Source organism: Acomys russatus, chromosome 16, assembly GCF_903995435.1.
Source record: "Acomys russatus chromosome 16, mAcoRus1.1, whole genome shotgun sequence".
Taxonomy (NCBI): Eukaryota; Metazoa; Chordata; class Mammalia; order Rodentia; family Muridae; genus Acomys; species Acomys russatus.
In genome coordinates, this window is record NC_067152.1 from 9,079,607 (window position 1) to 9,103,561 (window position 23,955).

Here is a 23,955-nt window from a genome sequence, read left to right on the forward strand (position 1 = left end):
GAGGTGTGGGCACATCCTACTGTGGACCTCTCCAGCTTTCCAGTCTTTGTGTGTAGCCTTGCTTTCCTGCAAGGTACCTGGCACAGTGGTGTTGGAGCATCTTCACTGTGCTAGCTGGGGTTAAAGAAGACACCTCTCCTAATCTTTGCTCCACTACATTTTCCCCCAGAGACCTGGGACAGGTCATCTCACCTCTCTGTATAACAGTTCCCATGATGCGCCGTCTATAAGAATGTCAGAGAGTGGAGTAAAATGCACTGAAACAGTATGCATGGGGGGGGGGGAGCTGGGGGGAGCTGGTGGAGGGAGAAACATGATCAAAATATATTGCATGATATTAAAAAAATGTTAATAAAAAAGCATGCCTGGGCACTAAGCCTCATAGCCTGTCCTATGGGGAACTCTCCAGAAGTAAAAGACTTCACCCTTTGACATCCACTTTGGAAATGAGAAGAGGACAGAGGAAAATGAGGCAGGAAGCGTTTGTAAATGCATCATTTCCCTTCTGCAGAGAATGGCCCGGGATAGCTGTGCTCTTGGCCAAGGTCAGACAGTGATTCAGTGGAGGGGTGAGTCTCGTGAGTCTGTCTTCTCTGTGGTCAAACTCAGCTAGAAACTATTCCGGACTTTAACCCTTTATGTAGCTGAGGTCTAGTCATTTCCAACTCATTCATTCATTCTTTCATCAAACACATATATGGTGTCCAGGCTAGAACAGATAGTTATTTACCACTTATTCAATGAATGAATGAATGAATGAATGGTAGAATGCTGGGCACCGGCCTAGGCATTGAAATAGATTCAAAGGAAGATTATTAGTTCTGTCTATACTAGCATGTGTGTGGCAGAGAAGCTGTATATACCAAGCCTATTCAAACAAAACGAAATGCTATTAAGTGGAAAGGAAAGCAGGCTATGAGAATTCAAAGGTCTGTGTAGTGAAAAGCAATGGAGGGCCAGACAGTGGTGGCGCACGCCTTTAATCCCAGCACTCGGGAGGTGGATCGCTGTGAGTTTGAGGCCAGTCTGTTCTACAAAGTGAGTCCAGGACAGCCAGGGCTACACAGAGAAACCCTGTCTCTAAAACCAAAGAAAGGAAAGAAAGAAAGAACAAAAGAAGAAAGGAAGGAAGAAAGGAAGGACGGAAGGAAGGGAAAGACAAAGAAAAACAGAGAGGGGGAAAGGAGGAAAGGAAGGAGAGACAGAAAAACGAGTGTCACTACAGTCACAGGGCACTTGAAAAGCTGTGGCTGTTAACATGGTTGAGTAGTCTCTGGGCTTTTCAAGAAGGCCACAGTCAACAGTTGAATTTTAGATCTGTGAGATGGTTCAGTGGGTAAAGTGGGTAAAGGCCTTTGCCACCATGGCTGACAACTGGAGTTCAGTCCATAGGATCCGCAGGATTGAAGGAGAGCAGACTCCTGCGGGTTGTCCTCTGATGTCCACACATACACTGTGATGCGAGCGCACACACGCACACACACACACATACACAGAGAGAGAGAGAGAGGGGTAGGGGAGATATGGATGATTTGGGAAAGCTCATCACACAAAGGATAGACTGGGTGGTTGAGCTTCTCTTACCAAGAAATGTGTTGCTAAGCTATTTCAACAGAACTCAGGCTGAGGCAGAGGCTACTGGGATGAATAAGAGGAAATGAGTTACAAGGTACATTCTAGATCTAATTGGATGAAGATCATTGACCATCAGATTTAGAAGGAAGCAAGGCAGGATTGAAAAATGGTTCTCCACTTTCTATCTGAGCTGTCTTCAGTACATAGTGTGGGTTCATGGAAGGAACAGAGATCTGGCATGTGCCAGGCTTCATGGCCATGGTGGCTGCTTTCCACATGCTCAGCATGGTGCCTGGCATTTGCAGTGATGCCATCAAAGTATAGCATGCCCAGCACCAAGATCCATTCCAAAATTTCTCCATAAACTGCCTCCCAAGACCCCTGTCCCCAAACAACATCTAAAATAACAGGGGGAAATGCACCCCCACAGTCCCAGTCCCAGATCACAGTGTCCAGTCACACCAATCCCCCATAGCTCCCCAAGGCATGCCTAAGCACAGCTTTGTGCCCTGGAGGCATATTCCATTTTTAGGGGAAGAGAGGAAACAGATATAGATAGATAGATAGATAGATAGATAGATAGATAGATAGATAGATAAGACAGAAATGAGGAAGAAAGAGTGAGTTCAGTGGAGTTGAGAGACATCCAAATGTGAACACCCAGTGAGCACATGAACACTCAGTGAGCTCATGACACCCAAGTCCTTAGCTCATCTTACATCTGTGCCTGAGTTAGGGAAAATGTGAGAGTTGTAGTAGAAACACCCTAAAAGTGACCACATCAAGGGCCAGGCATGTACTCACATGAAATGGACCAAGCAGGAGATGGTAGAGAAGGAGAGCAGGAGGGCAAGCAGTCTGTGTGCCCTGTGACCATGCAGTTCAGAGACTGGCTACTGTCTCTCTATTATCATGCGGACTCAGCGCTGCCAAATGGCTTTATGAAGGAAACCAGAAATAATACAAATTTTTAAATGAGGAATTTTCTGATGTGAAGTACTGAAAAGTAATTATATTTGTTTTAAGCATGGAAGAGTGTTATTGCCAGAATGGAATATGAGCTACTTGAAACTCTTCTTGGGAGGAAGGGGGACCAGGACTTAAGGGTGGATAGAGAGCACAGGAAGAGAAAGCAGACTGTGATGTGAGGAGAGAGCAGAGACCTAGGTGAAAAGGATAGAAAGGAAAGTTGATGGGGAGTGTGGATTCAAGTTGGGTCAGAGCTACGAAGAATTCTTCATATCAGGCAAGGAAGACACCTCTGGGACTCCAAGAAGTTCAATTTAATGATGGATAAATGGCAATTGACTAGGGAACTGTTGGAGGTAAGAACATACAGACAATCACTCAAAAGCATTTGTCATAAAAAGACAATTAGATATGGGAGAAAAACAAGGGAATTTAAGATTAAGGAAAATGCATTTTAAAAAACAGATAAGGCCAATTTAACATGTGGGTGAAAGAAATGAGATAGAGAAAGAAAAGGCCCATTGCTAGCAATGAGTGCCAGTGTCAAGAGAAGCAACTGAGGACCAGAGATCCAGACAGAAGCCTGATCCTCACCAAGAGCAAGCAGGTCTCCATCTTAGACCTAGGAGATACACTAACGTGAAGACCGAAGTTTCCAAGTGGATGCTGGGGCATTCTTATCTCATGGTCTCTGTTTTCACTGGGGAAGATAAGGTTTATAGGAGTGCCAAAGTCTGAGATGATGGCACTGCCTGGAAGAGGAACAGTGAAGGACAGAGGCAACTCCATGGAGCATGGCAGAAAAGACATAAGAAAATTCCAGACTCTAGAGTCTAGAGGAAGCTACGGAGCACTGCAAAGCATGCCAGCTCTTGAACTCAAGGAGATAGAAAGTCCTCAAGAAAGCTGGCAACCTTAGAGTGGTCAGTGGCAGGGGATGATCATAGCAGATGACCTAGGTTTGGGCACCAGCATGCGGGGAGACGAAAGCCTCAAAATGGTGCCACGAGTGCTGGTGAAGAGTGCCTGACACTAGATGTGGTAGAAAGAAAGGGAGAGCGGGAAGGGGTGAGGGACCTGGCAGAGCTGCTGCAGTAGGTGCGGAAGGAAGTGCTCGGCTGTGGTGGAAGGATCAGGCTGCCAAGTTGAGCATTGTGGAATCGGGAGATTCCGGAACAATAAACTGTCTGAGGTGTGGCCTTGGAAGGTGGACCCAAAAGTCCTGACAGATTCTCCTGAAGAGAGGTATAAGAGCTGCCTTCCCTCAAATCCCCTGCTTCCTCCAGTCTCTAACCAAGCCAACCCTTGCAGGATGTGAGGAGGAGCTGTTGAGAGGTGAGCCTTAGGATGAAGAGAAAGAAGAACCAGAAGGAGAGAGAGAGGGGTTGAGGAAGACAGGCCCCGATAGCAGCGTCGTAGAGCAGAAAGGGCTAAGCCTAGGAGTGCACAGCCCTAGTTGGAATCTCAGAATCTTGGCTCCTCCATTCCCCAGCTCTCTTTTCCTTGGGCGTGTCAGCATGGAAGCCTCAAGTTCTCCATCTGTGAATCAGGGGTAGAAGCTGTTCATGGTAGTGCACTCCCGTAATCCCAGCCCTTGGGACACTGAGACAGGAAAATCATGAGTTTTGCTACACAGTGTGTACTAGCCAGCCTAGGCTACATATCAAGGTCCTATCTCAGAAAACTAAATGAAACAGACAAGCAAAAAGCCCAGATGAACAATACCAGTCCACTTAGACTATAAGGAAGTTGGCGAAACTCCTACAAGCTACTAAATCATCAAGGACATTACTTGGATTGTGGTTTTGAAACTTTTCCTTATTAGCTGGAATAGAAGGTACTCAGTAAATACTCAAAAGTTTTTCTGTTTAAAATTGTCATTAAGTCAGAATTGCATGACAAGGCTCCTGATGAAAGATTGGCATATGAAGTTATCCCAACTTCTCTGGAGGTAAATAGGGAAAAACAAGATGCTGTGGTGCTGTGTACTGGGCTATCCATAGTAAGAAGAGATGTATTTTATAGCACACCCCTTGCCACTTCAGTATCCAAACAGTTCAGGTCACCCCAAACTGTCACCTAGGAAGAAAGTATCCCATCCAATTCTCTCACCACGTCCAAGAACCACAAAGAACCTATTCAGTCAAGTCCTAAGTCCTGTTGATGTTTCCGGCAAAGCAGGAGTTGGGTGACGTGACCCACTTTCCAGTGGCCGTAGCTCATGCCTGCCATTGCTCCTGAGAGTAACCATGGTTTGTTGGCTCCCTAAACCCCAAAGCTTTACCTGGTGCTTGCTCGTTGATGCCTCCTATGGCCTTTACCAACGGCTGCCAAGGCAGTCCCAAGACTGTAACATCTATGGAGGTTTGGATACTTCTTACAAAGCAGGATGGCTCTCTCTTCATGGAAGGGTAAGTCCACACACACTCCACCCATTGACTCCCCATCCTTGGTGTTAAAGCTGCATGGCTGATGTAGCTGGAGAGTCCACAAACTCTCAGTGTCTAACAATGTTGGACTCAGAAGAAAGGGCTCTTATTCACTGCCTCTTGGGAAGGCGCTTGGTCCTCTATCACGTGCATCTATCTGCTGCCTGCCTCCAGCCCTGCCGAGGACTTGGCGGCGGTGTATGCCTGTGTGTCATTTTGGCTACTAACATTCTGCCTCCAAAAACCCATTTACAAGTGTCTGCTTCGATTTCCTTGAGGGTTTCACCAGACAAAGGGTTTCCACAGTAGGAAAATGTAGCTAGCCATCTTTCTGGAAAATGTTAAGATCTGTGTCAACTGGCATTTTCCCCAGCACACACAATGCACACTTATACAAATGTGCACGCAGCTTGTCTGCATGCTAGAAGTGGCACCGACACTCACTCCATCCCGGGCACTCTATTTCATTCCACACACGTATTGTTCAATGTAGCAGTACAGGGTCCAAACTGGAGGACCTCCATGACATCTTTCAGCTGAATTAACCCAGTCAACACTTTCTTTTCCTTTCCTTTCCTTTCCTTTCCTTTCCTTTCCTTTTCTTTCTTTCTTTCTTTCTTTTTTTCTTTCTTTCTTTTTCTTTTCTTTCTCTCTTTCTTTTTTGAGTCAAAGTCTGGCTATATACATCCCAGGCTGGCCTCAAACTCAAAAACTCTCCTGCCTCAGCTTCCCTGGGCCTGGAGTTTTAGGTGTGCGTCACCACACCTGGCTCATTCTTCACTTTTTTATTAAGACCCCAGTGCTGGGTGCTAATGATAAAGTGCAAGAGCGAGCTAGACAGAAGAAGACCCTGTCTACCCATGGGCCTACCACCTCTAGGGCTTGCTGTTCTCAGCCCACACAAGCACTTTCTAAAGTGCTGTGAAGTCTTGTTGCCACTGCTATCGCTCTGAGTACTGACTATATCAAAGGGTTGCTTTGGTGAGGCCTTTGAAGCCCGAAGAAAGAGTGTGTTTTCCCAACCACTTCCGATGGCTACCTTTCCTGACTGGACAAATGGCATTTACAGCTCCCTTCAGATTCTCTTTGCTGACTTACAGAAAAGGCAGGGTGAGCTTCAGCTGCCCAGACAGCTACAGGTACGAACCAATAAGCCCCTTTCTGTGGCCAGACAAAACTCCTCTCTTCAGCAGATAACATATCACAACCTGTAAATGAGGATGACCAGATAACCCCCACCCAAGGGATCCATGTGGCCCCTGAAAGTCACTTCCTCTGCCACTCATCTTTCACCGTTGTCACTTGCTTTCTCAAACAAATGAAAGGAAAAACCAGAAGTCCCCATTTTCTTCCCAGTTTCTTGCCTCCCTCATATTAAACTGTTCTATTAGTTTTTAATGAGTTGAGTGGCTTGAACTGTTTGTGACTGCTTTGAATGATGAAACTGTTACAGGGCCTGAGAGCCAGTGTGGACAAAAGCTTTGAGATGAGATGGGGGCACAGAATGTTCCAGAAGCAAAAAGTAAGCTGGCGGGGGACTGGGGGGGGGGGGGATGAAAAGCAGACAAGGGCAAGTCAAGGCCAGGCTTTGCTGGAGAGCTTTGGAAGCTGACTTCTTTGCTGCAGCCCTGACTTGATTTTGGGATTTCTCTCCCAGCCCTTCAGCTATCTTGTTAACCCCAGAAGGCTTTCTACTTCTGGGCAGTTAGGACAGAGGAGTAAGAGAAAGTTTAATAAAATGAAATCTTACTGTCCCTCTCCGATAAGGCAGTAAGAATCAGGCATAGCATATGTGCCTGCAATTACAGCACTCCAAAAGCTGAGGCAGGAGGATAGTTACTAGTTTCAGGCCATCCTGGGCTACATAGTAAGCTCAAAGCTGGGAGCATACAGCTCTACTGGAGTTGCTGTGTGTCTCTAGATGTCGCCAAGGCCATGCCCACCAACCCCTTAGACAGACACAGCTCTTTCCAGGATGCTTACAAAGCGCCTTGGTTTATTTCTTCATACAAGTCACATGATGATGTTGGAAACAGCTGTTTACTCATCATCACCTTCTACACAAGAGGTCCAGAGAGGCCAAAGGACTTGCTCAAGGCCACATAGCTGGACAGAGGTAGAGGCAGGCCTCTGGCTGTGGTGGCCGTAACATAACTGAGGGATTTTCCCATTTCTCCAGCCTCCCTTGTCTACCCCATCCCTTTCTTGCCCTCATCTCTCATTTCTTCTTATTTTCTCCTGTACCTTCTTCCTTTGAAGGCTGCCCTGCCTGGTCAGTACAGGCTTTACCTGATGAAGCCCAGGTTTTATCCCTGCAGTTCTCAAACACAGATCATCAGCTATCCCAGATAAGAGGAGATAGATTGGGGGAAAATGTATGAAGCTTGTGACTGAGGAAACCTACAGTGAAGCCCAGAACTCTCAGTTCCAATAGTTCAGGGGTTCTTGGCTATTGGGAGGTTGTAGATGCCACTGATGACCTAAGAGAATCATGTACCATTCCTCTAGAAAAAGATGCAATTACTATGGATAGCATCACACACTAGTCGTTGAAGCTTATGTAGGGACCACAGGCATGAAACTACTCTTGGCTAGATGTGCAGTTCATGGTGTCCCATTCTTAAGCATCTCTTTCTATCCTTTGCTCTTTCCAGGTGGTTATAAGGTAGCTGAACACTTGCAACATCAGGACCACATATCTAATTAGAAATATGCATCTTAGCCTGCTCAGCCCCACTGAATCAGCATTTAATCTTCAGTAAGATGCCAAGGACTATACAAGTGTTGTAACATGCGCAGTGTCCAGAGATTGTCTCCAACACATGCCATTCCTCCACCCAGTGATAATCCAAGTGCAAAACCTGTCTAACCTCAGTAGAAGAATGGACTAAGAAACTGTGGTACATTTACACTATGGAATACTACTCAGCTATTAAAAACAAGGAATTCCCGAAATTTGTGGACAAATGGATTGATCTAGAAATTATCATAATGAGTGAGTTCGCCCAGAAGCAAAAAGAGACAAACGGTATATACTCACTTATATCAAAACACTAGTCCAAGGGATACGTACCATGAAAAACTTTACTTACCAAGAAAGTGGGTCAGAGGAGAGGACATCCTATTGAGACTTTAGGCAAGAGTAGCATGGAAGAATGGGGAAATAGTAGGACCCACAGGGTCCTGGAAACCTACAAGAAGAACTTTATGACAGGCAGATCTGGGTCCTAGGGTCCTCCTCAAACTAAGGCACCAGCCAAGGAGAATATAGGCAGTAAGCTTCGAACCCCTACCAAGACCTAGCCGACGAACATGATATTCTCTACCGTTGAGTGGAGAGTGAGATCTGACATCCCCTGGATGGGGAGACCTGGTGACACTCAGAGGAAGGATAGCAAGTTACCAAGAAGAGACCCGAGATTCTAAGAGCATATATAGGGGGAGGAGGTCTCCCTCAATCACAGACATAGGGGAGGGGAGAAGGGGGAAAGTGGGAGGGAGGGAAGAATGGGAGGAAACAGGGGAAGGGCTAACAATCAAGATGTAATATGAATAAATTAATTAAAAAAATAAAATAAAATAAAATTTTAAAACCCTGTCTAACCCTTGAACCCACCATAAATGTCCCAACACAGCCTTCTCTGTATCCACAAAGAACTGTTATATGCTGTGTGTCTAATATAATTATTCAATATGTCACTTGAGTTTCCCTTGGGTGAGCAAGGGCTCATGTTCAAGGACTCCAGTAAAGACCTCTAAAACAATGTCTCTGTCTCCCTTTGGCTGATCCACAGACTGCTTCCCTGAGACTCTTGCCCCACCTAAGGCTGCTTGGAGCTCAGCACCTTCACAGGGATACTTCAGATGTGCTTGCCATACCCTTACACCCATCATCACCGGTCTCATTCAGGCTCCGAATGAGTACAGTGGCTTCTCCATACTGGGTAACTCAAAGGTACTATACAGTTACTTAGACTCCCTGCTCTCCCACCAGTCTACCTCACTTCTCCTTGTCACCATATAACTCTCAGGAGCCTCCCCCCATCACTGGTCCAGGAGACAGGATAGGTGATGAGGCTCTTCCCACCCAACCCAGACTGCCGCAAATGACTCTCTTCTTTACTCTCCAAGATGCACTGCTCACCAGCACCGCCTCCGTCTTAACAATACCTTCAGTTCCTTCATGCAAATGGAGCTGGCGCATAGCCAGAGCAGAACCCAGGAGTGCTGGGATGCCAGAGGTGTGGAGAAAGCAGTGCTCAGGTTTCTTCTGAAGTGCAGCCCTGTGTTTGTTATACTGATGGTAGCTGCTCATTGAGTCTAGCCTGCTCCTCACCATGGCCCTTTCCCCGAGGCTTGCCCAAGGTGGATATTGACCGCACAATCATTGTGACCAGGTGGTAGAGAACACAGACAACGCTTAGAGCCAAGCCAGCATGAATACTTGCTTTAGCCTTCTCTGTCACCCTGGGTATGACATGCCCTTGTTCTTGCCCAGCCCCCCGCCCAGTCCATCCATCTGAGAAATAAGCACTTCATCTTAGAGATCCCATTTCCACTAGACAGTCTGTGAAGGAATAGTAGAAAACCATGGTCCTTGAAAGGATGGCAGATTCAAAGTCCTAGGCACACAGGCCGGTCCACCTGGTCCTGAGAGCTCACTTGGGGAGAGTAAAGGGGAGCTTCTGGAGGGTGACTTGGACAGATGCCCACTATGCACATCACTCAAAGGCTTGGAGGTACTGGGAGGCCATCTGGAAGCATAGATCTGAAGACCATGAGCTTCATGGACAGGAGTAAGCTGTGGAAGTGGCCGGCTAAGGGACTAGGAAGTGCTTTTTGCTCTTTCTAGAAAGCTTCCTCTTTCTTTCATTCTTAGGCTGAGTGGGAGGGTGTGGCCTTGGCCAGGGTACATGTGGAGGAAGAAGAAGGCCATTCACCCAGGGAAACTTTCCATTGCTCATCTGATCTTAAGAAGAAGAAAAAGGAGGAGGAGGAAGAGGAGAAGGAGGAACCCCGGGGCTCCTGGGATGCTGGGGACCAGCGGAACATCAGTCTTCACCCCCTTACATCTCTTGGCTGCTCCCAAGTCAGAGCTCAGCCCAGACCTTAGTTGAGCCATTCCAGGTTCCCAGGCCCGCGTGAGAACTGCTTGGCTGCTGGCCCAGCATCTGGAACACACACTTCAGCCAAATATCTCTCCCGAAGGACCTGGGAACTTCCAATCCTGCCTCAGAATGGGAATTTCCATGCTCTTATCCTACTCTGCCTCTGACCTACCAGCTGGGAAGAGCATCCTTTGTTGACAGAGTGAAATGAGAAGGAGACAGACATTAACTTTCCTTTCTTTGGTTTATGATTCATGTCATGTTGCCTTCCCCGTGTTAACCAAGGCTTGCAGCAGCCAATTCACTTTCCAGCGCTGACCCCCCAGGCTCAGAAGCCTGTCCCAGTGCTCCACAAAGCCAAGGGTTTTTCCCCCTGTGGTCATGATGCCTCACGAATCTGTGCATCTCAGTCAGAAATAGGCTTCCTCACATAGAAAAAGAAGGTTACAGTATACAATCTCTCTGGGGCGTTTGCATCTCAGATTCTTAGGAGTAATAGTAGTGTCTTTCAAGTTGTCAGCGCTACTTAAAGCCCAAAGGCATGACTAGATTGCATAGGTAACATACACATAGATAAGATATGGGCTTCTATGAACAGTATCTACTTAATAGAGCTGGGGAATTTAAAGAATGCATTGTGAAGGGTTCTTGGATGTTACAGTGAGGCACTCTGGGTAGAAATGACTATGCAAAACTACTGTCTCCAGCCCTGAAATAATTCACGTATTTGGGGGAAATCGAATGAGGCTGATCTGATCCAAACTCAGAAAGATTTGCATAGTAGTCTGGAGGAAGATGGTGACTAGCAAGATTATGACGGAGTGGAACAAAAAGAAGGTCCCAACAGGTACAGAAAAGCAGCACACAAGTGTCCTGTCCTCTCTCTCTCACCCACTTCTCTTTTTGACACGGGGTTTCTCTGTGTAGCTCTGGCTGTCCTGGACTCACTCTCTAGACCAAGCTGGCCTTGAACTCACAACGATCCAACTGCCGCTGCCTCCTGAGTGCTGGGATTAAAGGCATGTGCCACCATGCCTGGCTTATCTTATTTCTAATTCTTCCCAATGGTCTGGAATGTTCTCCCAATAGGACATTAAATCTCATGTCCAGGGTAGGGATTCTGCAACCACAGTATGTCCCTGATGGGAGCATCAGCTTCCTGTGTCACCTAAGGGTAATTATGGCTTTTGACAACTAATTATGCCTGGCTCCCAATAAAGTTCCCAATCAGGCTGCTAATGGCCACTCACTGTGGACTGAACACAGTTGCTTGTTTATATCACTTATTTCCTACCTCGAATCTCGTAACTGGAGAACTGCTTTCTTCCAAGAATCCCCATTCCTTTACGGTCATTGTCTCTATGACCCTCTATGAAAGACAGACGAGCCCTAGGTCTACCCCTGCCAGTCAGGAAAGGCTTAGAAGGATGCTATAGTGAGATGAGGAAATCAGGACACCTGAGTGGTAGACTCTGCTCGGCGTCTGGGATGCCCAGGAGAGCTCTCTACTATTCTGTAAAAGAGTCAGCTGAAATCAGTTCTACGGACTTTCAGATGACTGCTCTGATCTCACTGTTTCTGGAGAAATCTAAGCCCAGATAGCTGAGTGAAGGCGGACATTCCAGCTGGCTCACTCACAGTCCTTGGAAATCAAGAAGGGAGTAGGGAGGAGAGCTACTAGGAACAGGAAATGTTGGTCACAGGCTCCCAGTTCGCGGTGACTTAACCACAAGTAATGCCTCTCCATGGCCTGTTAGCTGAGCACAGAGAGAATGGGAAACAGGATGATAGCACCGACCCAATGATACCCGGGTCCCATTCCAGGGGACCTGGGGCAAGGCTAGTCACCTGCATAAGCCTTCCGGGCCTCAGCTGAAGAATCTAAAGAATGGGGACTAACTCTATCTGCATACTAGAACTGGGAAAATTTAAAGACTGCATTGTAGAGCTGGAGAGATGGCTCAGAGGTTAAGAGCACTGACTGTTCAGAGTTCAATTCCTGACAGTCACATGGTGGCTCACAACTATCTATAATGTGACTTGATGCCCTCTTCTGGCATACAGGTGTACATGCAGACAGACCACAATAATAAATAAATAAATCTTGAGAGAGAGAGAGAGAGAGAGAGAGAGAGAGAGAGAGAGAGAGAACATCGTAAAGAGTTCCAAACATTCCTGGCACAGAGTAAGCAATGTGTGGAAATCTCTTCTGCACCATGAACTGATCTGTATGATTTTCCAGGTCTGGAATCGCGCAACTCAGACAGTGCCTATCAATACTACAAAGCTCTTAAAGTCTGCAGTCTATTTGGGAACCACTAAATGTAGGGAATGCCCTATTCAACAAGGCCTGTTAAACAACAACTTGGTGGACTTCTTGGGGGGGGGGGTCCTTTCCCAGCTCCAGGGTCCCTTGGGCCAGGGCTGAGGGGGGATATGCTTCCAGATGTTACCCTGAGGACCTTAGCATCCTTGCCCACTTCATTTTATTTCAGTGAAAGCAGATTCACTCCATGCACGCTTGTGGTCAGTCTGGAGTGACTGTTCCCCATTCCCGCCCACTTTCTCCCCCCCCAACCCCCCCTCTGGCTCCCTGCTTAGCTCTATTTGCACACAGCAGTGGCTGGAAAAAGTACCGAATTCCAACCCTCAATTTCTCTCTTCTACTTCCTGGAAACATCCCAAGGCTGGGCTGCACTTACTCAGCAGATTCAATCTTCCACATTTCATCACTCAGTGAGGATGATGCTGCTGCTCCTTGGAACCAGGCCCCCTGCCTGACTCCACCCACCAGGCATAGAATAAAAGGCTGAGGCAGAGCTGCCAGAAGAGCACAGCGACAAGAGGCCAAGCCAGAACCTGCCAACTCTCATCTAAGCCAGCTCTCCCTTCCTCGTCTACCATGCAGGTCTCTGCCAAGCTTCTGTGCCTGCTCCTCACGGCTGCTGCCTCCAGCAGCCCCGTGCTGGCTCAGCCAGGTGAGACCCCGGTTTTCTTCTCCTCACAGCATATTAGACCATATTGGATTGTCACTGGCCATCATAGCATAGTCTCACTAACTAAGCTAAGGCAGTTGAGAAAAGGACAACCCAGCATCCAGAGATAGCAGCTTAGCAGAGGCAGTTGGTTTCAGAGATACTCAGAACTAGATACAGATTTTTTTTTTTTTTTTTTGGAAGCCTGGAATAATGTACTCAGGTAATCTTCTCACACACTGGTAATTTGGCTTCTTGGCTCTCGCCAACGACAATCCCCAGAGTCGCCTAGTTTTCATGGCATCCCTTTAGCCAAGCTTGTGACCTTACCTTAAGACACGAATACCTGAGGGAATCACACCCTGCCCTGCGGAAACTGCCTTCTCCTCGCGGTCTTCTCTTCTCTGAGGCTAGAAGCGTCTATCCTGTCCTGACCGGCCCCCTCCCTGCTTCATTCTCCAGACTCAGTTACCTCCCCACGCACCTGCTGCTACTCGTTCACCAGCAAGAAGATCCCACTGCAGAGGCTCGAGAGCTACAAGAGAATCACCAGCAGCAAGTGTCCCAAAGAAGCTATAGTGTGAGTTACACAGCCCGCCCCTCCCCTCCCCTCTGCCCCTCCCCCACCCCCCATCCTAGGTCCAATGTTCTTCCTCAGGAGCGAGTGATGGGCCTCATATACTTATAACCAGTTACACACAGTCAGATCCCAGTGGTTCCCACTGGGAAGCCCGAAGGAAAAGGCGACTCCCAACAGCACTGTCTCTCTGGATGCTGTTCAGGCCCTTCCACTATCACGAGCTCACCCTGGAAACCCTGTGGGGAGAAGTGGGGGCGGCCACTCTGAGTTTCCCTTTACTACCTCCCCTCCTGGTCTAGCCTGACACGGTCCATCCTCATCTCATGCACAGCAGGCTGAACTACACCTAATCCTTTGTCTTCTGTCTTCCCACAGTTTTGTTACCAAGCTCAAGAAAGAGATCTGTGCTGACCCCACTATGGACTGGGTCCAGTCGTACATTCAAAAGCTGGACCAGAACCAAAGGAGATCAGAAGCTACAGCTGTATTTAAAACTGCGTCTTCCCCAGGATCTTCAGCGCTGTTGAACGCTGCAAAGTCGACCCACAAACCTGCAGCGAATGCGTCCACTGCTACCTTTCCCACAGCAACTTCGAGCACTTCTGTAGGAGTGACCAGTGTGACAGTGAACTAGTGTGACTTGGAATGTGATGCTTTAAGTAATGTTAATTTTATTTAACTTATTGATGTTATTATATTCCCTTCCATGAATACTAGGATTTCTTAGATGCACGATGCTGGTCTGTTTCTTTTCCCCTCTGTGAACCCCGACTCCACACTTTAAATGTAATGAGAAGTGAATTTTTGTAAAGGTGAACAGTAGCACTTTGTGTTTGAGACATTATTATGCAAGTGGGTATTTCTAATTATTCAGAGAAATATATTATTTTTGTATGCAATCCGGCTTTGGGTGTTTTCTTGAGGGAAGTTGCAAAGTTGAGAGAATCTAAGCTTGTGGAGCAGCGCAGAAATGGGAGGAATGTGGAGGAATGGGAGATCTTTTTATATTGAATGATCTCATCTGAGTGTCATGGACTCTTTAAGATGGGGGCCCAGTCAGGTATGCCAGTACCACTGTTCCAATCCCCAGTGTTGATTCTCAGTCACGTGCTTGACAAAAGCTCCAGTCCTTCCCCAGTCGTGTGCTCCAACTGCCATTTAATTGGGATACATCACTTCTGTCTGTAACTCTCCAAATAATTCTCTAACCGGGTAGGCAGGGCAGGCAGTGGAGAATGGAGGGGAGGCCTAACTGTCTTCTATAGGGAGGTTATGTTAACACTTCATAGGGGGAGGAAGACATGAACGTATCCTTGATAATGGCTAGAGCTTTTATAGAAAAAAAAAAAGCCAGACACATTAAGGAAAAGAAAGAGAAGCAAGGGAAATCATCTGAAGGTTGAAATGAAGATGGTGCATACATCAAAGGGGAAAGAGAGAGGGAAGCAATCTGATGGGGGGGCGTGACACATATGTCAAGTTACATCAAAGGGAACAGGGAGAGAGAAACGATCAGATAGGGTCGCGCACGCGCGCGCGCGCGTGTGTGTGTGTGTAGGGATGGGGTTTTTCAAAGAAAGGCTGAATAGGGTTTTGAATGTGAGGGTGAGGAGGTGATACTACCTCCAACCTGTAGTTTAAAGGAGAAGCTGAAAATCGTTGGTCCAACGAAGAGGGATGTGTCCCACGGAGAGGCTCAGAGTTGAGTTTCGGAAAATGCATCCTGATGGCTCCATGCACACAAGAAGTGGAGACAAGTGAATAGACGGTGGCTCACACACAGGGTGCAGGAAAACAATGTGCTGGGCACTGGGAAACGGCTTAAGGTACAGACTTGAACTTGCTAATGAGGCAGCTCCTCTGAAACCTGGAGGTATTTATTTCCATCACCATCCTGACTCCACACCGAGGGGCCTAGGCCGTTCGTTTAAATGGATAGATTTTCTCTCTAAATGTCCAGCTGAGGTCTGTGGCATGGGACCAATCCCATCTTAGGGGCATTTGAACCACAGGAACACACAGACAGCCTCCTCCACAAAAGAGAGGAAGTAACCGCTCACGGTGCTCAGCTTCCCCATCTAGTGGGGAGAAATACTCTGTCAGCTAGACCCAGCAGTGCCTTTGGCAACACCAGGTGCTGGGAAAACTCTGACTGGCCAGCTGGACACTTGGGCTGACACTGACTCAGTCACTTAGGACCAAGTGGCATCTGTCAGTTCAGTGGAGAAGGTGAGGTGTTGCCGAGATGAACAGAGGCCAGTGGTCCCTTCCTGATTTAGGAGCACGTCTCTTGGAAATTTTTCGTGCTGCAGCTCAGAGTTGGAGCATTCCCGAGCCATACTAGGCTCTCGGGCTGAATCTAGGGTTTGTTTGTTTGTTTGTTTTTTTAATCCAGAGTTCCAAGGGCCCTGGAACAGTAGACCCTACAAACAATTTATAGGTATCTGTGTGCAGAATTCACTGACCCTACATTCTAGATTCAATGGTCCTCAGTGTTTATTACCGGCCAGAAAAAACAAAAGTCTTAAGTCACTGTGGGTGGGAATGGTCAAAGAAGGAATAAAGTAGAAATGAGTAAGTCACTACTTTGCAGCTTTATAGAGCGGGCGGGGGAGAGGGGCAGTCTCTGATGCCAGGCATCTGTACTTAACCTTGCAGAGATCCTGCTCCCACTATGTTTGCAAGACCCATTTGATCATTCTCGTGAAATTCTGACTAGGTTTCGTTTTCTTGAAGCAAGCATGGGTTTCTTGGTCCTTGCACAATGGAACCGAACACAAAGCACCGACAGTGCTTAGGCGCTCGAGGGAGTCAAGTAAGAAACGCTCGTTTTCCCGTTGCTGCCAACACTTTATTCCAGAATGTGTCATCCTTTCCCATCATTTCTTGGCTTCCAGCCTCTCTGTCTATTGCTCAATTCTACAGCCGTTTCTATGATTTATTACAACAGCGCGCATCCTGCCCCAGGTACCACACTCTGCAGTAGTCTCCGACTGCCACTAACAAATCGCATAAACTTAATGGCTTATAACAACCAAATCCGTTGCCACGCAGTTGGATTGCTACGGCTGTGAGTCCACACTGGAGCAGTCAAGCTACAATCCCTTAAAGAACTTGCCTTTTGCAACTTCTAGAAACCATTTTTATATTCTCTCTCTTTCCTCCTCCTCCTCTTTTTCCTCCTTCTGTGTGCATAGTCTCTGCTACTTTAACCGCATTCTTTGTTGCTGTTTTTGGCTTTTTGATATGAGGTCTCAACACTGTGGCCCTGAACTTACTATGTAGCACAGGTTAGCCTTGAACTCACAGCAATACTCCTGCCTCAGGCTCCCCAGTGATAGGGTTACAGGCACGCACCACCAAACCCAGCTGTTGTCCAACATCTTTTCTCTAACTCCGGCCTTCCTGCTTTCATATCCAGGGGACCTTTGTGATTGTCCTGAGAACATCTTCACAGTCGGAGGTCTCCTGTCTCGGGGTCTTCATTATCAGTTATATCCACAAACCCCCTTGTAAGGTCAGGTGGACATGAACAGAATCCAGGCGTTAGGTTAGGATACTGGCATTTGGAAGACAGAGCTGCCCTTCAGGCTGCATGCCCAGGGAGCAGGCAAAGATTTATATTCGGTAGCTGGGCCCAGTTTCCAAAAGTTTTGTCTGCTTCACTGAGAAGATGGCCAAACAAACTTGTGGCTGTCACCTTTTGTCTGGGACTGTGTGGGTAAGAAAGGCCTTACCTTGTGACGCAGGTGCTTTCTAAGTGGCCTGCGCACGAGGGCTTATCTTCCTCGTTCACACGGTGTGACTGAGTGCTGCTCAGGCGATTAGTGACTCACACTTCCGGTTGTTGCTATGAAAGTGCAGAAATGCCTGGAGCACAGGACAGCAGCTAGCAGAGACCGAGAGCCACCGTAAAGATGGCAGCAGCATCCAACCGACCAGGGGTCCAGGGGGTCCAGAAGAGAAGCAGAGACAAGAAAAGCAAAGAGCATGAGCAGCTCCGCCCCAGTGGTCCTCAGACTCTGCCTTCTTTAGGCTTCGGTACAGGCTCACAGCAGAGACTCTCCATGGAGCTTGCAGGCCGTCAGCTTCAGACTGAAGCTGCGTCACTAGCCTCTGTTTTCCTCCTGGGTGCCCAGCTTCACCAACTGAATAGCTCCTGGATTGCTGGCTTTCCGAGGTGCAGGGTGCATTGGGGAATTACTGAGCCGGCAGTTATGAAACCCAATGTAATCAACTTTCTTTTATAATTACACTCATATGTGTGTATGTGTGTGTATACACGTATGGAAGTGTATTGTTGTATAACTAATATACAATATACACAGTGAGGGAAGCCTAGCTAATACATTGTGTTTATACATCTGAGTTCCACATAAAATAAGAGCACGTGGGCCAGCCAGACGGCTCAGCAGGTAAAGGCACAACCTGAGTTCAGTCCCTGGGACCCATAGGGTGGAAAGAGAGAACCGACTCTTGTGACCTCCAGCCATAAGCCATGGCACATGCGTGTGCGCACACACAAGAAAACAAATAAAAGCAAACAAGCAAATAGAGTTTTAAATGTCTTCATTTTATTTTTAGCTGTGTGTGCATCTCTCTGTCTGCATGTGAGTTTGTGCACATGACTGTGGATGCCTGAGGAGCCCATAGGCATTGGGTCCCCCTGGAGCTGGAGTCACAAGCAGTTGTAAGCCACCTGACATATGTACTAAAAACCAAATGTGGGTCCTCCTAAAGTGCAATGTGTGCTTTTAACCATTGAGCCATCTCTCCGGCCACTAAATGTAAACTTAAAAAAAAAAAAAAAACTTAAGTATAAAACTTTCCAAAGGTTCTGATGTGGGGTGTTGAAATGGGAGAAGCTCTTCTTCCCATTCGTAGGCTTTAGGAGTTTCCCAGAAGGCTCTGGTGGCCCACTGGTGGGGATTAGGACATATGCTTCTTGGTCCTCTTAGGCAGGTTACTGGACCCACAATGGGTGCTGTCGCCTCTGGAATGGGTTTTCATTGTGTCCTTTCTTCTGATATGAACTTGGTCAACTTCCACTTAGGAGTGAAAAGGAATAAGAATTCAGGAAAGAAATTCAGAATCATATGGAATCTGGTGGCACAGCTGGTGCTCCAAATCAAGCCATGATTTTGGACTTCTACAGCTTTTTAAAAATTACAACCAGTGCAGAAAATCATATATATTTATGACATAGTCACTGTGTGTGTGTGAGTGTGTTTGTGTGTGTGTGTGTGTGTGTGTGTGTGCGCGCGCGCAGATACATACAAGCCACAGAGCATGTATGGAGGTCAGAGGACAACTTCTGAGAGTTGGTTCTCTCTTGTATCCTGTTGAAGAAGCATGTATCTGCCACTGAGTGTGTACTCTATGTTAGCTAGCCTATGAGCTTCTGGATGATTCTTCTGTCTCCACTTTCCACCTCACCATGGGAATGCCCAGATACTACTACAGATGCTACTTTTTCGATGATTCTGACGACAGACCTCAGGCTTTCCAATATACAAAACAAATACTTTTGTCCACTGAACACTTACTGCAGCCTTTCACGTGATCTTTTGGTACATGTGTACATTGAATAATGTTCAAATAAGAGCACACACACACACACACACACACACACACACACACACACACACACACACACACACCCTGAAACAATTATCATCTTTAAATTGAAAACACTCAGAATCCTTTGCTCTGGCCTTTTAAATAGACACGGAATTAATTAGTTATAAGTTAATGGCATGAAACACAATGACCAGAACTCCTTTCTCCAAGCTACCTGTAACTTGGTGTCTGTTAGTTGACTTTATTCGCCCCCCCCCCTCGCCTCACCCAGTCTTCAGTAACTAACATTCCACTCTCCACTTTCATGAGGTCAACCCTCACGGCTCTCATATGAGGAAGATCACATGGGAATGGCTTTCCTGTGTCTGGCTTATTTCCCGATGATGACATCCGGCTTTAGCCATGGTGCCAAAAATGGCAAGGTCCCATCCTTTGGTGGCAGCTATTCCACTCTGTATTGCTACCACACCCTCTTCCTCTACTTATCAACTAGCAAGAAACTGTTTCCATTTCTTAGCTGTTGTGGTCAGTGCTCTCATAAGCACGGAGCACAGAAATTTCTTGCCATACTGATTCTGATTCCTTTGGCTACACGCCCAGGAGCGAGATTGCTAGATCATACGCTAATTCTACTTTTTAATGTTTTGAGGAACTACCATACTTTTCCTGACAATGACTGCACTAGGTTACATTTTCATGAACAGTTTCAAGACTTCCCCTTCCCTTCCCCACGCCCCCCCCACATCCTTGCCAGCATTATTCAGTTTCTTTTTGGAGAGAGGTGATGTTTCACTGTGGTTTTGCTTTGCTTTCTCCTAAAGTCTTCATTTCTTTTTGTATTACTGTGAAAAAAATACTCTTCTTCTAAAAGAAAAGGTTTCTTCTTAGTCTCATCATGACAGGGCAATCAAGGCAGGAAATGCTCGAAGCAGTTTATTATGCCCCATCCAAAGCAGGGTATCAGAGAGCGAGGAATGCAGGCTGCTGATCAGCTCCCTTTCCCCAGTCACACAGTCCAAGACCCCAGCCAAGAAATGGCGCCACCAGCAGTGGGCAAGTCTTTCCATTTCAGTCAACCTAACACAGTCAAAAATCATTCCCACAGGTGCGCAGGCCCTCCTCCCAGGCAGTTCTGGATTCTGTTGTGTTCAGTAGAGTTGAGGATTCTTTTATTTGCCTACGCATTCATTTAAGAAGTTGCATTTTAGAAATGCTGATTATACGTTTGCTGTGGTGTGAAGACGAGATGTAGTCTCCTGCAGTCCAGGCTGATTCTAAATATATTATGAAGCCAAAGATGGCCTTAAACTCCTGATCCCCCTCCCCCCACTTCCCAAGTGCAGAGATTTCAAGCATGGGCCACCAGATTTGGCTCTTATAGACCATTTCTGATTAGATTATTTATGAGAGTTCACTTGTTTTGGTTGGTTGGTTTTGGTTTCTGGTTTTTTTTGGGGGGGTTGTTTTTTGTTTCTTTGTTTTTGATTTTGTTTGTTTGCTATAGAGTTTCTTATACATTCTTGTTATGAACCCCTTGTCAGGTGTCATATTTTTTCCCATTCTATGGGTTAATTTGTTAACCCTGCTGATTGTTTTCCAGTGCCTTTAGTTTCATAAAATATGATTGGCTGACTCTCGCTTTTGTTTTCTATGCTTTGGGGTCTCATCCATAAACTCTGTGCCTATTTCCACATCACGAAGCATTTCCTGAGTATTATTTTTTTTCCAGTTACTTCATGACTTCAGGTCTCACATTTTACATTTTACATTTTTTAACCCACTTGAGTTGGTTTTCATGTACCATGAGGGCTGGGGTTTCCTTTTATTCCTCTGAATGTGGATATCTGGCTTTCCAAGCACCATTTGTTGAAGACTATCTTTTCTCAAGCACATATCCTTCACAATTCTACTGAAAAACATTTTGGTATAAAGGCATGTGGATGACTCTGTAGGTCTTCCTGTGGAGACCCTGAACCCTCCAGCTCCCTCAATCAACTGGTTACCCCAACTCTTCTACAGGACTCCCAGAGCTTGTCTAATGTTTAGCTGTGGGTCTCTGCATGTTTCCATCAGCTTTGGGGTGAAGCCTCTCAGAGGACAAATTTGGGGTCAAAGGTTTTGTGGGTGGGTTGGTGTCCCTCCACTGGGGGTCCTGCTACAAAAGGTGGCCATTTCAGGTTCCATATCCTTCACTGTTAGGAGTCTCAGCTAGGGTGACCTCCATAGACTTCCAAGGGGTATCCCTTACCCTAGGTATCTGGCAAATCCCAGAGATGCCCCACCTCCAATTATCAGTCTCTCACCTGGCCCTCTCTCCCCTCCTCTCCCTACTTCCAATCTCCACCCCTGTTCCTGTCCCCATCCCCTCTCCTAAGGTCTCTACAAGAAGATCTACACAGTCAACTACCCTGGGCCTATGGCGGTCTTACAGAAACTGAACCACCAACCAAAGAGCACACTTGGACTGGTCCTAGGTCCCTGCACAAATGTAGCAGATGCAAAGCTTGCTCTTCCTGTGGATCCCCCAACAACCGGAGCAGGGACCCTCTCTGACTCTGATGCCTACTCCCTTTGGATCCTGTTCCCCTAACCATGCTACCTTCTCTGTCCTCAGTGGGAGAGGATGCACCTAGTTCTGCATCGACTTTATGTGCCAGGGTGGGTTGGTACCCATGGGGGACCTCCCCAATCTCCAAGGAGAGGGAGAGTGGAGAATGAGAGGAAGGGTGTTGGGGAGGGGCTTGGGTGACAAGGGAGCTGAAATCAGGATGCAAAGTGAATAAATTAACTTAAAAGGCACGGGATGAATTTTTAAAAAAAGGTTTTGGACAATAAAGCATCTGTAAAGGTTTTCGGTTGGAGAAAGTGGTTTAAAGAAGGGAACTGGTTAGAATGGTTAGCAACATGGAGCTCCCATTCAAGCCTGAGCATTTTTGGCTTAAAAGAGTTATGGATCTAAAGTGGATGAAGCAAGGAAACCAGTCCAAAAAAAAAAAAAAAAGCACATAGGGAGAGGTATGACGTGTCTGTTATCAGTAGCCCAGAACAGCATCAGTAGGTTTGTTTGTTTGTTTGTTTTAAGGAATCATACTGCCAAGTTAATCAGCTGTAAACCAGCTTCAGCCTTCTGTAAGCCAGAAAACAGCAGTGATGGCTACTTAAGACAAGCGTGTCTGCCCAGCTCCACCCCAGTGTAGCCAACAGGAGAAAATGAACCAGGCAGAAGCCTATGGATGATGGGTCTTGAAGCCATGGTCAAGGATGCTAGTCCTGAGAACAAGACCAAAATCCCTGTTTTGGGAGCATCTTTTCTGGTGCCTATCGAGAAGCACAAGACCTGCTGAGCACCATCCCTCACGCTGGGTTTCATGGGCACATCCGTGTGGAGGCCAGAGGTCCAGGCATTGCTCTTCAAGCACTGTCCACACTTTCTTTGAAACAAAATCTCTCACTGAAGCCAGACTCACTCATCCAGGTCAGGCTGGCTGGCCAGAGGGCCCCCAAAGATCTGTTTGCCCCTGCCTCCCCAACACTAGATAGCAAGTGCATACCACTCAGCTCTTGGGGATCAAACTCAGGTCCTCACGCCAACCTGGCAAGTGCTTTACCAAGTGAGCCCTCTCCACAGCCCAGTCTCGCTGTCCCAGTAAACATCTCTTGTGCCTTGCTCCTAGTCCCCATTGCATACAGTGAGTCGGGAACAGATTGATGAGTCATGATTTTTAGGAACAATCATCAGTTTTTACTGGGAATTATAAATGTGCTTTTTTAAAGACTCTATTCTCTTTTAAACTTCTTAAAATAGTGGCAGAAGCACAAACCTCAAAATTCATATTTTCCATCTTTAAGCATAGTTTATGGAATTAATGTTGACACACATAACATCATTGAACAACAGACCTCTAGGCCATTTTCACCTCATAAAACGCAAAGTATATACTCACCGAGCAACTCCCAATTTCCTTCTTCGTCTGCTAACTTTTTTTAATAGTAATATACTGGAACCCAGATTCTACTACTGAGATTAAAAGCACCAGCCCTTTAGTGTTTAGGTTTGTGTCTTTGTTATGAAGCCAGGGCAAGTGCTCATGGGTAGTATATTCTGCCTCCCCAGACTGGAGTTTTTGACATGATGTCTCACTACAAAATGTAGACTGGTCCCAAGGTCACAATCCTCCTGCTGTAGCCTCTCACCCACTGAAGGCTGAGAATAAAGAGACATGACACTACACGCAACTTGACTTCTCTGTGTTCTTTTACTTAGAAAAGATATGTTCATAGCTAATGCATTATTTTAAAAAAAACCACAAGACCCTTATGTGCTGTGTCAGTCTCTAACTCCCCTGCATAGTAGTTCTGGGGACAGAAGCTGGGTCCTTCCCCTTCCAGAGTACTCTCTCTGATGCTGAGCTACAGACTTAGTCCTACACAGTGGTTTTAAAACATGTCTGTAGGTTCCTTTACACTCAACTTGCTAAGAAGTGTGGTCTATGCTCCTGGAGACTTTAAGGCATCATGTTAAATATATGGCCTTCACAGTGGGAGAGAAAGCAAGCCAAAGAGCTGTAGTGTGGCTCACACTGCAGTTGTTTGAGCTCTTCCGGACACCAGACTTGGAGCGAAGGCTTTGATGTGGTCCTCAGCCTCAGCCATCAAGTACCTACAAAGTGTGAGGGACTCTAAGCAGCTGCTGCCTAGCTGTGGCCAGTCAGCCTTCCTATCTGAAGCCAGCACTGTTC

General features: G+C 46.7%; 1 protein-coding gene across 2 annotated transcripts in view; it reads left to right on the forward strand.

The window, feature by feature from the left end:
- The first annotated feature begins 12,896 nt into the window (after positions 1-12,896).
- Positions 12,897-23,955, forward strand: part of LOC127200058 (eotaxin-like) — a 30,457-nt gene continuing 19,398 nt past the window's right edge. Inside the window, exons 1-3 of one of the 2 annotated variants that reach the window (XM_051158116.1) lie at positions 12,897-13,059; positions 13,519-13,636; positions 14,012-14,469. In XM_051158116.1, the coding sequence (XP_051014073.1) occupies positions 12,984-13,059; positions 13,519-13,636; positions 14,012-14,270 (453 nt within the window). In that variant the 5' untranslated portion in view covers positions 12,897-12,983 and the 3' untranslated portion in view covers positions 14,271-14,469. Of the gene's footprint in view, positions 13,060-13,518; positions 13,637-14,011; positions 14,470-23,955 lie in introns of those variants that run through there. The other variant, XM_051158119.1, reaches the window with a different exon arrangement.